Below are 15,461 nucleotides of genomic sequence, written 5' to 3' on the forward strand. Positions count from 1 at the left end.
TCTGTCTGAAACTTACTTGTAATAAACAAAGAGAATTTTATACTGGAGACGTTTCACTTTTATTTACAAAACATCTTCTGTGGTCATTCTGTAAACATGGATGTATGTGTTTGCACACTTTAGGTGTTATAGATTAAAACAGTATTTCTGGCATGCAGTATATGGTGTTTCTGCCTCTTGTTCACATATTCTGCAAACCATTGTCTTTTCCTTATTTGTTAGCGGAGGTTATACATATACACTTGACAGTTATGTGCCGTTTTGCACTTTGCGCTTTCCTTTTCACTGCATTGGCATTATTTGCACTTCACCTCGCTAAGCACAGTATTACAGTGTGAGCACATGTATGTGAACAAGAGGCAGAAACACTATAAGTAAATTGCACATCAAAAAACACTTTTAATCTATAACAACCAAAATGTACAAACATACATATCCTTATTTACAGAATGGCCACAGATGTGTTGTAACAAAGGCAAAATATGTATGGTATAAAATCGTCTTTAATTGATTGCAGTAAGCTGAAGACAGAGAAAGCAGTAATAATTGTTTTTAACAGCTGCTTTGGAAGATGGCCATACAAACATGTAAACAAAAATAATTGCAGGAGAGATAGTTATGCAGGTAGCTATTCCTCCCTGTTATCTAGGAACAGAGGAAAAAGTTTATACAGAACTGAGAGAGATGTTGAGACAAAAGGAGAGGTAATATAAATGTCACCTCTATCTGCCTTTTTAGTCTTGTCGTGTAATTCTTAACTTGTATACACCAGATGACTTCACTGATGCTATTTGAGTGCAAAATTTGAACATTTTGAAGGTTTGTAATGGTATGTTTCCATTTTAATTTTATAATTTTTTTATGTTTAATTTTTGTTTTCAGGCAGCAGATACGCTCACTGAGTATTTTACAAAGGAAGGAAATTGACAATATTCATAATGTATTGGAAACATGGCAGTGCAGTGGTTGTAGGGAGGCGACATCACAAAGCAATGTGCCAGATGATAGCTTAACATTACACCCAATTGGTACCATCTCTACTTGGTTTCCAGCCAAAAGAGGAACACCCCGACAGCCTGGTATTTGTGCAAGCAGTCGAGGGAAACTAACACTTTCTAATACAGTCTTCACAAATCCTGAACATGCCCTAGAAGGATTGGAAGAATTCTCACATATGTGGTATGTATGTCATTGAAATGCTACAATCACTTCTGTGTGTGTGACATTCTGCAACAGTACAGTATGCATATAATTTGCATTAAGGGGCAGCAAATCTGGAATTTTTACATTAAGTCATTTATTTTTGTGCACATAGACTTGATCCTTTATCGAAGATACTGATAATATACTTGCCTACAAGAGCATGTGATCTAATTTCTCCAGAAGTTTTGCTCTTTACTGCCACCAACAAATCTCTTTTGTACACCATTTGGCTGATGCTGTGCATTTCCTCCCCAGTGCTTTCCTGCCTGAGAAGTCCAAGACCATTCTTAAGGACTGACATAAATGATATTTCAACTGACATTTATTTCACCTTTGAGTGTCATACTTATAAAGGTACAGCAATGGGAACCAGGGTGATTCTTTGCTTGCAAATTGTTTAATGAGTCATCTAGAGGTGGCCTTCTTGGAGTACTAGGTTTACCAGCCTTGGTTCTGGACTAGGTGTATGTATTATTTAGTTACTGCTTGGTCTCGTATTTTGCTTGTACATTTTAAATTTCTGTAGCATCTTAACTTTTCGTTCATAATTTTATAGGTATCCCAAAAAGTGCCAGAAATTGTGGTTGGAGGAAAACAACTCATATAGGCAATTGCTCTATTTCTATCTGTTCCCTGGATGAGTGTTTGTAAATGTTTGTCTTCACTGTGCAGTAATTTTCTCTTTATTGCTGTGATGTTATTAAGGACAGGAAAAATACTTTTAATTCCATGGTCAGTTTTGGTGTAATTTTTTTGCATATTTCAGTGTCATTTTCCGCCAATTTTGATGAAACTTTCTGCTGATTTGGTATTAGTTTCTTATAACTTGTTTGTGAAGAACCACGTGTTCTTATTTTTACATTTCAGCTCACATTTATTACATTATCCAATTTTTCCATAATAAAAGTGGCAATAATTCAATAATACACCCATAACCAAATAACCTGACTATGAAAACCCACCTTAAAAACGGAAAGTTGACGAGGGACTTTCAGGTACTAAAAACAAATATAAAATATGACATCAACAAATGAAGGTTGGTAGAGACCAAAGAACAATATACTTTTAATCATTATCCAAGGTCAACACTTTTCACACAACTGCCCTGCGGCAGTGTGTAGCCCCCAGAATGTGTGAGTGTTTTCAACGCTCTTGTGTAAACTGGTGGTGTATGTGGTGCCTTCTGGGGGCTTGTTTGCTGAGGTGAGGGCAGCGCTGGGTTCAAGTGACTTGTCCGACTACAGGGTTGGTTTGAGGTCGTCAATGTGGAATCTCAGGTTTCTTGTTGTTGCTTGGGGGCAACTGATGTAAGCAAATATGATGGTTTGACCCGTTCCAGTGATACCATCAGTGGCTTGCTATTGCACATTATTTGCAGTGTATATTCCCCACATTTGAGTATTTGGCAAGCTCCAGAGTATGGTGGTTGTAATGAAGGGTGCATTGTTAGTTGCAACAGGCAGAAGACGGGCTTTGTTAGTGCTGCACGTTTTAGTAATTTTGATGGAGATAAACTCGCGCTGCAATGTTCACCTTCAGCTTGCCAGCATGCCAGTCTAGAAGCATGCAAAGAATAAGCTAAGTGAAAAATTCGTGCAATATGCACATTTGTTTATATGTAAAACCTGAACTTGGGAATTTTCCTTTGTGTGATACCACACCCCATGTTCAAGATCGTGTGCTGACTTGAAGTTGGAGATTCGTGTATTTTATTTTTTGCATTGTTTCTGCAAAATCTTTCATTGATTGTCTCAATACCCATTTGTATTGTGATATATTTTGAATTTTCGGACATTCACGAGTGCTGCGATAAACTTGTACTATTATCGTCAGCTGCAGGCTTAAACTTATTGTGCTATTTTAAAATTTTTGAGAACAGGTGGTCTATCATTGTTCAAATAATTATTCTCTAATTTCATTGCACAATTGCCCGCATCTCGTGGTCGTGCGGTAGCGTTCTCGCTTCCCACGCCCGGGTTCCCGGGTTCGATTCTCGGCGGGGTCAGGGATTTTCTCTGCCTCGTGATGGCTGGGTGTTGTGTGCTGTCCTTAGGTTAGTTAGGTTTAAGTAGTTCTAAGTTCTAGGGGACTGATGACCGTAGCAGTTAAGTCCCATAGTGCTCAGAGCCATTAATTTCATTGCACAATTCAACTATATTTTCATAAATTATCAGTACATGTGTTTTGGATACATAATTTATTTTGTAGCAAATCAGTTTTTTTGTGGCTCACAGTTTTGACAAAGAATATATCACCCCTGAACTTCATTGTCCTTTGCATAATCTAAGAGCAATTTGTACCAAATCGGCGTCTGAGATTTAGTTACTGTAACAGATTTTTTAACTGACATATTGTGTTATATCTAATTTTCCCTTAAAGAGGAGCAGCCCTATATATTATCTGCATTTATCATAAATTAACTCTGTTTTCAAATTTGCTAACAACTATAATTAACCTTAAAATGTTTTAGGAAACTAGTAATCTCGTTTTGGTGTAGCTGCTTCAGTTCTTGTAGAGAATTAGCAGCTTTTTAGCTCAGCAGATAAGAAGCTGGCTTAATTTAAAGTTATTTGTTCACTACCATATAATAAATTGCACCAGCCAAAATGCGGCATCACTGTCAATGCTGTTCTCGAACACAGGATGAGTTGGTTGACATTTGTAAGCAGTTGGAAATCACCCTGACTACTGTTAAACGATTGGCAGCTGCAGTGAATTGGTGTGTCAGAAGAGATCCCGAGAGTCGTCTACCTGTGATACCTGTACCAGAAGTACCTCAGGTACTGTCGTCTCCCATGGATCATGTCTCTGCAGAAAGAATAGATATGTTGTTACTTGTCCACTTGACTTCGAGTGGCATGTCAATGGGAGATCTATGCGTCCTGCACAGGGTGATTGGAGACAAGGGTGGACTCGGGGTGTTGTGCTAATCCCCTTAACCAACAAGTTTAAGGTGCTGTCTTGCACTGAAAATGAAACTGAGCCAGTGGGACTCATGTCACCTATTTGGGGAAACCTGTTTTGTCCGGTGGCAGAAGGAGGCAAAGGCTAAAGGGTAGGGGTCTATTAATTGTCAGCAGTTCAAATGTACGGCAAATGATGATAGCCCTTAGGAAAATGGCAGCAAGGGGCAGAAAAGGCACTCTGTGTGTATGCGTAGGGGCCTAATTCAACATTTTGAAGAACCTATTCCAGCAGCCATCGAGGTAACAAGGTGCAACCAACTGCAGATTGTGGCGCATGTTGGAACAAATGATGCCTGTTGTATGGGCTCCGATATTATTCTTGGGTCATTCCAGCGTCTGCCAGAGAAGGTTGAGAAGAATAGCCTTACGCATGGAGTTTCAACGTAGCTCACAATTTGTGGCATTGTCCCCAGAACTTATCATTCTGAGTTGAGTAAAAGGACTGAACTAGACTTTTGAAGGTTCAGTGACAAGCTGGGCAGTGACTTCCTGTACTTTGCCAAAGGGTAGAGAACTGTGGGATCCCGTAAATGAGTCAGGTGTGCACTGCGCATCAGAGGCTGCTACTCGGCTAGCTGACTGTGTGTGGGGTACACACAATGGGTTTTTAGAGTGGGCAACTCTCCATCCAATCTGGATAATGGTAGCTGTAGGAAACCCAGAAATATCAATGTAAGATGGAAAGAAATTCCTCTCGCATGTGAGAGTTTTAAAATCCTAATGGTAAACTGCTGAAGTATTCGCAACAAAGTGCCCAAGTTTGAAGCACTTATGAAAAGCAGTGAAGCCTAACAATGTAAAGTGCTCTGGTCTCCATTCTCCCCACTCATCGGAGTACCCAGTGTACATGGAAGAAAAAAGAATTCAGGAAATAGTGAGCCTTGACTGTCTCAGCTACTTTGAGGCTCAGAGGGAATTTTGCAGACTTAACCCTTTCCCTCTACCTTTGCTTCAGTTATGTCTTCCCCTCGTCATCCCTCCTCGTTACCCCTATCCTGCCCCCCCCATCCCTTTCCTCACCCTCGGTGGCTCCTGTTCCTTTCTCTCCAGGAACCACTCCTCCACCTCCTCCTCCTCCTCCTCCTCCTCCTCCTCCTCCTCCTCAGCCTCAGCCAGGAGAGAAGTCCTCTTCTCGCACTCCAAGGGGCCCCAAAGCACTCGCTCTCTGTCTGATCCCAAGTTCACTGCAACCTATTCTCTTACTGATAATGCCTCCTCTCTCTCCAAGGGAGAAGAAGAAGCAGTGAAAGTCATAGGACGAGGCTTCCCCAGCTTCCCAGGGAGCTTCGCCCCCTCTACCTAATCCCGAATCAGACTCAGCTTTTATGGAGGTCACCCCTCCCTCATTGGCGACGACCACTGACCAAGTGATGTGACCTCCCCTCAGCTTCTTTATGTCTCACCTGGACGCTCACCACACGATAATCCAGTGGAATTGAAACGGATATTATCGTCACCTCCTGGAAATACAATTCCTTGTTTCCTCCTACTCTTTATTGTGTCTTGCTCTTCAAGAAACACATTTTCGTGATGACCACTCTCCAATGTTTTGTAGTATAGGGCATTGTGTCAGAACTGCGCTGGCACCGGGATAGTGTCTGGAGGGGTCTGCACTTTATTTTGCACTGATGTCATTTGTGACTGGATCCGCCTTCATACCACTCTGGAAGCAATAGCGGGTAGAGTGCAGACAACTCCGGCAATCACCATTTGTAATGTCTACCGCCCTCCAGGTTGGTCTCTTCCTTATGTTGAACTGTCTACCTGAATACAGCAACTCCTGCCTCTGTATCTTGTCCTTGGGGACTTCAATGGACACCACCCACTTTGGAAGAGTGTCATTTCATTGGGTAGAGGCCTTCCACTTGACCAACTTACTACTGACATTGGTCACCCCATGGTGGTCCTTGTGACAGTGACCACTTTCTTGTGATTCTGTCATTCCCCTGCAGCCGCCAGGCAGACAGGCCTCCATGTTGAGCATCCACAGTGCCAGTTGGCCTTTATATATGCGCTTTGACACCTCTCTCTCGAATTGCATTGATGCGGTCATGCAGGGAATCTCTGCCACTATTCTTCACGCTGCTGGACTGTTGTCCACTTATCCCCAGGTTGACCAAAACCGTGGTGGACCAAGAACGTAGCAGTCGCTATCCAGGACTCCCAATGGGCGCTGCAGCAATTTAAACAACACCCTTCACAGACGAACCTCCTCACTTTCAAGTGTCTTTGTGCTAAGGCTTGTTACCTTATTATGCAGAGTAAAAAGGAATGCTGGGTGTGCTATGTTTCCTCCCTGGGGACATATGGCTCTTTGTCGCAGGTTTGATCCATGCTCTGTAGCCTTCTGGGCAGCCAGTGACAGTCAGCTGTCCAGGGGCTTATCCTCCAAGGTATTCTGTCTATTGATCTATTGGTTCTTGCAGAACACTTCACGACATACTTTGCGACAACACCCGCTTCCTCTTCCTATTCTGCTACCTTTATCTGGCAGAAACACAGAGTTCAACCAACCACTCTCTGTTTCAACCCTCACCAAGTTGAACCCTATGATGAACCCTTCACTGAATGGGAATTCTTGCAGGCTCTTACCTCTTCAGGTGACACATGAATGGGAATTCTTGCAGGCTCTTACCTCTTCAGGTGACACAGCCTTAGGCCTGGATTCCATCCACAAGCAGATGACGCAACAATTCCAACACTTGGACATTACGCAGAGGCAATATCTACACAGGGTCTTCAACTGCATTTGGCTCCTGGGTGCCTTCCCCTCACAATGGCGAGATAGTACAGTTATCCCCATCCTTAAGCCTGGGAAGAACCCAATGTCTCTCGACAGCTACCACCCAGTTAGTCTTTGTAAACTGCTTGAGAGGATGGTTAGCTTCTGATTATGTTGGGTACTCGAACTTCGGGACCTTTTGCCCTGATGAGTGTCTTCCGGGAAGGATGATCTCCAACTGACCATTTATCAGATTGGAAACTGCAATCCAACAGGGTTTCAATAACAGTCGGCACCTTGTCTTGGTCTTCTTTGACCTACATAAGGCACACAACATGGCGTGGTGCCATCACATTTTACTTATCCTCCACGACTGGGGCTTTTGTGGCCCCCCTCATTATTTGGTTTTTTATCCCACCAGCTCTTCTGGGTTTTGAGTTGGCACTTCACTGAGCACCCCTCAGATTCAGGAGAATGGTATCCCACAGGGTTGTTTATTGAGTGTCACACTCTTCCTTGTAGCCATCAATGGGCTTGTTACCTCTGTTGGCCCTCAGGTTACCCCGGCATTGTATTCGACAATTTTTGCATCTGATGCAGCTCCCACTCTGTCGCGTCTGCTGGACGCTGGCTCCAAGGTGCCATCTGACAGACCTCTACATGGGCTGTCTCCTATGGCTTCCAGTTTTCTCCCTCCAAAATGCGGGTTATGCATTTTTGTCATCAACCCATAGTACACCCCGATCCAGAACTTTATTTAGGTGACCAGCTCCTAGATGTTGCAGCACAGTCCCGTTTCTTGGGCATTATTTTTGATAAGAAGCTGATGTGGCTGCCCCATATTTGCCTCCTGAAGACTACTTGCATGCAAAGCTTAATGCTTTCTGACGCCTGGCCCGCACGTCTTGGGGTGCAGACCATGCTACTCTTTCCACCTTTACTGTGCGCTCTGGTCTTGTTCAAACTAGATTATGGAAACCAGGTTTATGACTCAGCAGCTCATTCCATTCTGAAAATACTTGATCCTGTTCACCATTGTGGGGTGCGCCTGGCTATTGGTGCATTTCGCACTAGTTATGTTGACAGTCTCCTCACAGAAGGTGGGATTCTCCCTCTACAAATACGAGAAGCAAACTCCTGGTTTCTTAAGCTATCACCATTCGCAGATTCCCTGACCGTCCTGTTTACCCTGTCCTCTTAGCAAGCGTGGGACATCTCCCTCATGATCACTGTCCACATGTGGGAGTGCAGGTTGGAATGCGTCTCACTTCCCCCTGTCGAGATCTCCATCACCACTCACTGAAATGCTCCCCGTGTATTTCCTCTCACACCCCCTGTTGGATGATGCCTAGACCACAGATTAGGACCGACCTATTCAGGGTGGTCTGCGTCGCTCTTATGGTCTTCTGGCGTCTTATACATTCCATCCTTGCAGAGTTCCAGGGTGCTACCATCTCCTACACTGATGGTTCTAAGACAATAGATAAAGTGGGATACACTTTCATGTCTTATACTGGCTTAGAACACCATTTATTGCTGGAATCATGTAGTGTGTTTACAGCAGAGCTGCTAGCCTTTACGAGGGCCCTCAATTTTGTTACTCAGGCCTCCCTCCACAGTGTTTTAATATATACTGACTCAATTAGCAGCCTGCTAGTCTTGTCTTCCTTTGATATCTGCTATCCATGACCACCCCTCCTCCCTTGGCCATGCTGCCTGCTCAGTTGTATTTCTCTGGGTCCCAAACCATGTGGGTATCTCAGGGAATGAAGTGGCTGACTGTGTAGCTAGAGAAGCTGATACTCACACTCCATTCCCGTTCATGACTCCGGCTGCTGATATGTAGATCTATGTAAGATCTCTCTTTGCCCAAAAGTGGAATGACATCTGGTGTGCTACTGCTCTCAGTAATAAAATCCACACAAACCAGGAGCTTTGGTGCTCTTCCTTCCACTCCTCTCAGGAGGAGTCCACTGCTTTATGCCCTCTATGTATTGGTCATACCAGGCTCACCCATTGTCTCCTCCTGCATAACGAACCACCCGCACAATATGTTTGTGGAGCCAAACAGGCATTATCCCACATATTGTTGGGATGTCCCCTTGTTTTGGCCCTTTGTGCTAAGTATAGTCTTTTTTTTTAATTTTAATATTAGCAGACAATTCACCGATGGTTGAACTGGTCCTCAGTTTCCTCAGTGGTTATTTCTTGATATAGGGTTTTGCTTTACTCTTGGATCAGGGGTAAGATGGTTGTGGTTAAGGTCTCTCTTCATGTTTTCTCAGTCTGGGACCCCATGACTGCTCCCCTGTGGAAAGACCACTCTTTCTTTCCAGTTTTTAGATTTGGTTTAACCTTTTATGCCTTTTACTGTCTGTGTTTTAACTTCCTTGTTTTATAGTTTGAGTCCCCCAACTGGATCTTTCCACTTTCAGCGGACCCTCTTTCTACTGTGAGTAGCTTTTTAATCACAGGACTGATGACCACACTGTTTGGTCCCATAAACCCTCTCAGTTAATCAGTCAATCAATCAGTCTCAAAATTTTTCAAGGAAAAATACGAAAACTCATCCGGTAAGCAGGAAGATATCAGGAAATTTCACTTGGGGAAACTTGTGGCAACCCTGAGAAAGTTATGTTGCTGGTTACATTTTTGTAAATGGATTCTGTGGTAAATTGACTCTTTCAGCAGAATGTGTTGCTTTTTATAATTTACCAACTGTCGAACTGATAAGTGATTACAAGTGTCTGTAATTGTAAATGTATTTGAAAATTGATGGGACAGGTGGTGGTCCTTGTATCGACTTGAAAGTTGACTGTCTTGCCAGCCACTGGCAGCAAAATGAACATTTTATCAGAGAACCTTTCCCATGTGGATGGGAAACATACAACATTAACGCCCATTTGATCTTGCAGTCACATTACCCCATCCTGTGCATTTAGTGCAATCCACCCTCTGGATTGGGCATTCGTCTGTAGCATGCTTCTGAAAACACTCCAGGCAGGATGGGCAAGGCTGTTGCAACCTGGGCTGTTGTGAGACCCACTGTTTCCAAAGAGGGGGACACACTCGCTGTTGTTTGTGCACTGCCATGACATCACCACTGGATGCTGAATCCTCCACATGTCTGAATTCACTGTTTACTGCAGCAGTTTGCCCGTCCAGGAATCTAAGTGATGGCCTGCCACTTGGATGACTTCTTAGGCCTATGGCTAAATGAAACACTTTGCCTAACAAAGGGTCATCAAACTGTAAAACCTATAACTGAAACTTTTTATGGGGTGCTGTGTAGACGATCACATCTCTGATCGTGCTTTCTGCATAACATTCTTTAGTGGTAGGCATAAAAAACTTGCATCGGTGACATAGGCCCAAGTTCCATTATTTTGACTCAGTTGCTTGTGACGTTGATAAAACTTGAGGTGAGCAGAAGTCACGTGACAAATTTAATTGAAAATCAGTTTATCAGATACTGTCAGAGGGACCAGCTTGAACAACCACCTCTATGTTTGCAGCAGAATCCATGATAAGAAAAGGGACTTAGCAGTATCACAGCCATTTACCTTATGCCTTAAAATGCTCTCACTGCCTTTGTTCATGTGCAGTCCCAGTCTTCTGAATTTTCCTTGTAAACCTATTAACTAGCCACTGAGTAGCACTTTTCTGATCAACCTGTATCACCCAGTCCATGGAAGGCTCAACCACATTCACTACCCGGGCTTCGACAATCTCTTGCCATGCCCTGAGATGAGGAATATCTTACCCAAAATCCTATCCACATCCCCCAAAGTAGTATTCTGCCGCCCACCCAACTTACAGAATATCCTTGTCTATCTTTATTCCAAACTTACTCCCAATACTGTACCCCATGGGCCATTCCATTTTGGTCAGCCCAGGCGCACGGCCTTTCCTATACACCCACCTACCACCTAGTGCAGTCCAGTCACAGGCATTTACTACCCGTAAAAGGCAGAGCCACATGTGGAAACAGCCATGTTTATATCAGTTATGCTGCAATTACTGCACAGTATTCTATGTGGGCATGACAAGAAACTAACTGCCTATTCACATGAATGGCGACCACAATACTTTGACATACTACAAACTTGGCCATCCAACTGCACGCCACAACACAAATGACTTAAAACAGCTGCTTTACTACCCAGTCACGTATGGTTCGCGGGAAGAACGACTGCCGGAAAGCCTCCGTGTGCGCTCGAATCTCTCTAATTTTACATTCGTGATCTCCTCGGGAGGTATAAGTACGGGGAAGCAATATATTCAATACCTCATCCAGAAATGCTATCACGCTTACCAAATAACCCTGTGACAAAACACGCCACTCTGCTTTGGATCTTCTCTATCTCCTCTGTCAACCCGACCTGGTACGGATCTCACACTGATGAGTAATACTCTAGTATAGGTCGAACGAGTGTTTTGTAAGCCACCTCCTTTGTTGATGGACTAAATTTTCTAAGGACTCTCCCAGTGAATCTCAACCTGGCACTCGCCTTACCAACAATTAATTTTATATGATCATTCCATTTCAAATCGTTCCGTACGCATACTCCCAGATATTTTACAGAAGTAACTGCTACCAGTGTTTGTTCTGCTATCATATAATCATACATCAAAGGATGCTTCTTTCTATGTATTCACAATACATTACATTTGTCTATGTTAAGGGTTAGTCGCCACTCCCTGCACCAAGTGCCTATCCGCTGCAGATCTTCCTGCGTATCGCTGCAATTTTCTAATGCTGCAACTTCTCTGTATACTACAGAATCATCCGTGAAAAGCCGCATGGAACTTCTGACACTATCTACTAGGTCATTTATATGTATTGTGAAAAGCAATGGTCCCATAACACTCCCATGTGGCACGCCAAAGGTTACTTTAACGTCTGTAGAGGTCTCTCCATTTAGAACAACATGCTGTGTTCTGTTTGCTAAAAACTCTTCAATTCAGCCACACAGCTGGTCTGATATTCCGTTGGCTCTAACATTGTTGATCAGGCGACAGTGCGGAACTGTATTGAATGCCTTCTGGAAGTTAAGGAAAATGGCAGCTACCTGGGAGCCTGTATCTACTATTTTCTGGGTCTCGTGAACAAATAAAGCGAGTTGGGTCTCACTCGATCGCTGTTTCCGGAATCCATGTTGATTCCTACAGAGTAGAATCTGGGTTTCCAGAAATGACATGATACACGAGCAAAAAACCTGTTCTAAAATTCTACAACAGATTGATGTCAGAGATATAGGCCTATAGTTTTGCGCATCTGCTCGACAACCCTTCTTGAAAACTGGAACTACCTGTGCTCTTTTCCAATCATTTGGAACCTTCCGTTCCTCTAGAGACTTGCGGTACATGGCTGTTAGAAGGGGGGCAAGTTCTTTTGCAGACTCTGTGTAGAATCGAATTGGTATCCTGTCAGGTCCAGTGAACTTTCCTCTGTTGAGTGGTTTCAGTTGCTTTTCTATTCCTTGGACACTTATTTCGATGTCAGCCATTTTTTCGTTCATGCGAGGATTTAGAGAAGGAACCGCAGTGCGGTCTTCCTCTGCGAAACAGCTTTGGAAAAAGCTGTTTAGTATTTCAGTTTTACGCGTGTCTTCCTCTGTTTCAGTGTGATCATCATCCCAGAGTGTCTGGATATGCTGTTTCGATCCACTTACTGATTTAACTTAAGAGCAGAACTTCCTAGGATTTTCTGTCAAGTCGGTACATAGAATTTTACTTTTGAATTCACTGAACGCTTCACGCATAGCCCTCATTACGCTAACTTTGACATCGTTTAGCTTCAGTTTGTCTGAGAGGTTTTGGCTGCATTTAAATTTGCAGTGAAGATCTCTTAGCTTTCGCAGTAGTTTCCTAACTTTGTTGTTGAATCACGGTGGGTTTTTCCCATCCCTCACAGTTTTACTCGACGCGTACCTGTCTAAAACGCATTTTACGATTGTTAGTGTCAGAACAGAAATTTTCGTTTTGATCTGTTTGGTAGTCTGAAATCTGTCTCCTATTACTCTTGCTAAACAGATAAACCTTCCTCCCTTTTTTTATATTCCTATTTACTTCCATATTCAGGGATGCTACAACGGCCTTATGATCACTGATTCCCTGTTCTGCGCTTACAGACTCGAAAAGTTCGGGCCTGTTTGTTATCAGTAAGTCCAAGATGTTATCTCCATGAGTTGGTTTTCTGTTTAATTGCTCGAGGTAATTTTCGGATAGCGCACTCTGTATAATGTCACTCGATGCTCTGTCCCTACCACCCACCCTAAACATCTGTGTGTCCCAGTCTATATCTGGTAAATTGAAATCTCCATCTAAGACTATAACATGCTGAGGAAACTTATGTGAAATGTATTCCAGATTTTCTCTCAGTTGTTCTGCCACTAATGCTGCTGAGTCGGGAGGTCAGTAAAAGGAGCCAATTATTAACCTAGCTCGATTGTTGAGTATAACCTCCACCCATAATAATTCACAGGAACTATCCACTTCTATTTCACTACAGGATAAACTACTACTAACTGCGACAAACACGCCACCACTGGTTGCATGCAATCTATCCTTTCTAAACATCATCTGTGCCTTTGTAAAAATTTCGGCAGAGTTTATCTCTGACTTCAGCCAGCTTTCCGTATCTGTAACGATTTCATCTTCGGTGCTTTCTATCAGTGTTTGAAGTTCCGGTAGTTTACCAACACAGCTTCGACAGTTTACAATTACAATACAGATCACTGCTTGGCCCCCGCATGTCCTGACTTTGTCCCGCACCCTTTGAGGCTGTTGCCCTTTCTGTACTTGCCCGAGGCCATCTGATCTAAAAAAAACGCCCAGTCCATGCCACACAACCCCTGCTACCCATGTAGCCACCTGCTGTGTATAGTGAACTCCTGACCTATCCAGCGGAACCCGAAACCCCACCACCCTGTGGCGCAAGTCGAGGAATCTGCAGCCTTAACTTGTCCTTCTCTCTTCTGTCCACACTGCTCTTCTTCTGCCTGCCCCATGTGGGCATTCTCTCTCTCTCTCTCTCTCTCTCTCTCTCTCTCTCTCTCTCTCTCTCTCTCTGCGCCTCTCTTTCCTCCTTCCCCCACCCCCTCCCCCTCCCCCATGTTCTCAACCCCTTTCCCTTCTCTGTCCCCTCCCTTTCTCCCTCTTCCTCTTCATCCTCTCTTTTCTTCCCTTATCTTGTTCCCCCATCCCAGTCCTCCTTCCTGCATCTCATTTTGCTGTTACCTCCGTACTCTTTTCATGTTGTTGTGCTGCTGGGCAGCCATCTGTCCAAAGACCTGTCTCTTTCCTGCTAACCTTGTGTCCTTCCCTATTCCCTCCCCGGTTCCATCGGCTCAGGCAACTGCTTTCAATAATTGAGTAGCCTTAGTCTTGCCTTGGCCTCGCGTGCGCGCCTGTGTGTGTGTGTGTGTGTGTGTGTGTGTGTGTGTGTGTGTGCGTGTGTGTACACTTTTGCTAGAAAAAAGAGCTAGCACTTGAAAGCTAATGCACATGTTGCTTCTGTTACGTGTTTCTGTGCTCCATGCATGGATCTGTTGTAGGTGGTGGTTGCCTTTCCTTTATTTAACTTTATGTTTAAATTAATATTTAAAAATTGAACAGATTTGGGAGAAAGAAATTGAAGTATCAAGCTTTACCAATAGCAACTTTCCATGAATAAGAAACATATGTTTAATTTTGTGGTATGTACTTACAATGTAACATTACATTAGCAACAGCAACTAGAGGATGTCAAAAAAGAAAGTGGTTGTAATCACTTTCATAAAATTCTGTTTATGTCAAGTGCTGGAAATCCTGAAATTGTGCTGTGACACATTTTTGGATGTGAGGAATTCTAGGGAGGATGTAAGAGATGATTTTAAGGTAGTGGTAGTGCTGATGGGTCAAGTTGGGATCATAGTTGGAACTGTTCAAGGCAGGGTTCAATTTCAGGTTTGCTGTTGGAAAGGTTTTGGGATTGGGTTGCAAAGAGATATTTCCAGTTGATGTTACATGTAAAGGAAAGTAGGCCCTTCACTGAAGGGCTGAAAGTGAGACCCTTGAACATTTATTTATTTATTTATTTATTTATGCGTCAAGTTCCGTAGGACTAAACTGAGGGACCAAATTGAGGAGCAAATCTCCAAGGTCATGGAACATGTCAGTACATGAAATTACAACATAAAATTAATAACAGAAAAAAAAATGTTTTATGTACCCGAAAAAAAAGTCAATCCATAAGTTTAAGTAAACACAATCAACGATAATCAGCTTAATTTTTCAAGGAACTCCTCGAAAGAATAGAAGGAGTGACTCGTGAGGAAACTCTTCAGTTTTGATTTGAAAGTGCGTGGATTACTGCAAAGATTTTTGAATACGAGCGGTAGCTTTGAAAATGGATGCGGCCAATGTTAAAATACCCAGGCTCATGAACAGGGGTCGACAAGGACAAGAAGTTCGTGAACTTGCACCACTTATTGCCTGAATCGCCCGTTTCTGAGCCAAAAATATGCTTTTATGAATGGGAAGAGTTACACCAAGATATAATACCATACGACATAAGAGGATGAAAG

The 15,461-nt window shown here is 43.2% G+C and overlaps 1 protein-coding gene across 1 annotated transcript in view; it reads left to right on the forward strand.

Annotated features, from left to right (window-relative positions):
- The window catches only part of LOC126191381 (tRNA (adenine(37)-N6)-methyltransferase), a 103,242-nt gene that overhangs the window by 22,630 nt on the left and 65,151 nt on the right, over nucleotides 1-15,461 (forward strand). The window contains exon 2 of the mRNA XM_049932233.1: nucleotides 883-1,179. Within this exon, the coding sequence (XP_049788190.1) occupies nucleotides 883-1,179 (297 nt within the window). The remainder of the gene's footprint in view (nucleotides 1-882; nucleotides 1,180-15,461) is intronic.

This window comes from Schistocerca cancellata, chromosome 6, assembly GCF_023864275.1.
Source record: "Schistocerca cancellata isolate TAMUIC-IGC-003103 chromosome 6, iqSchCanc2.1, whole genome shotgun sequence".
Lineage (NCBI taxonomy): Eukaryota > Metazoa > Arthropoda > Insecta > Orthoptera > Acrididae > Schistocerca > Schistocerca cancellata.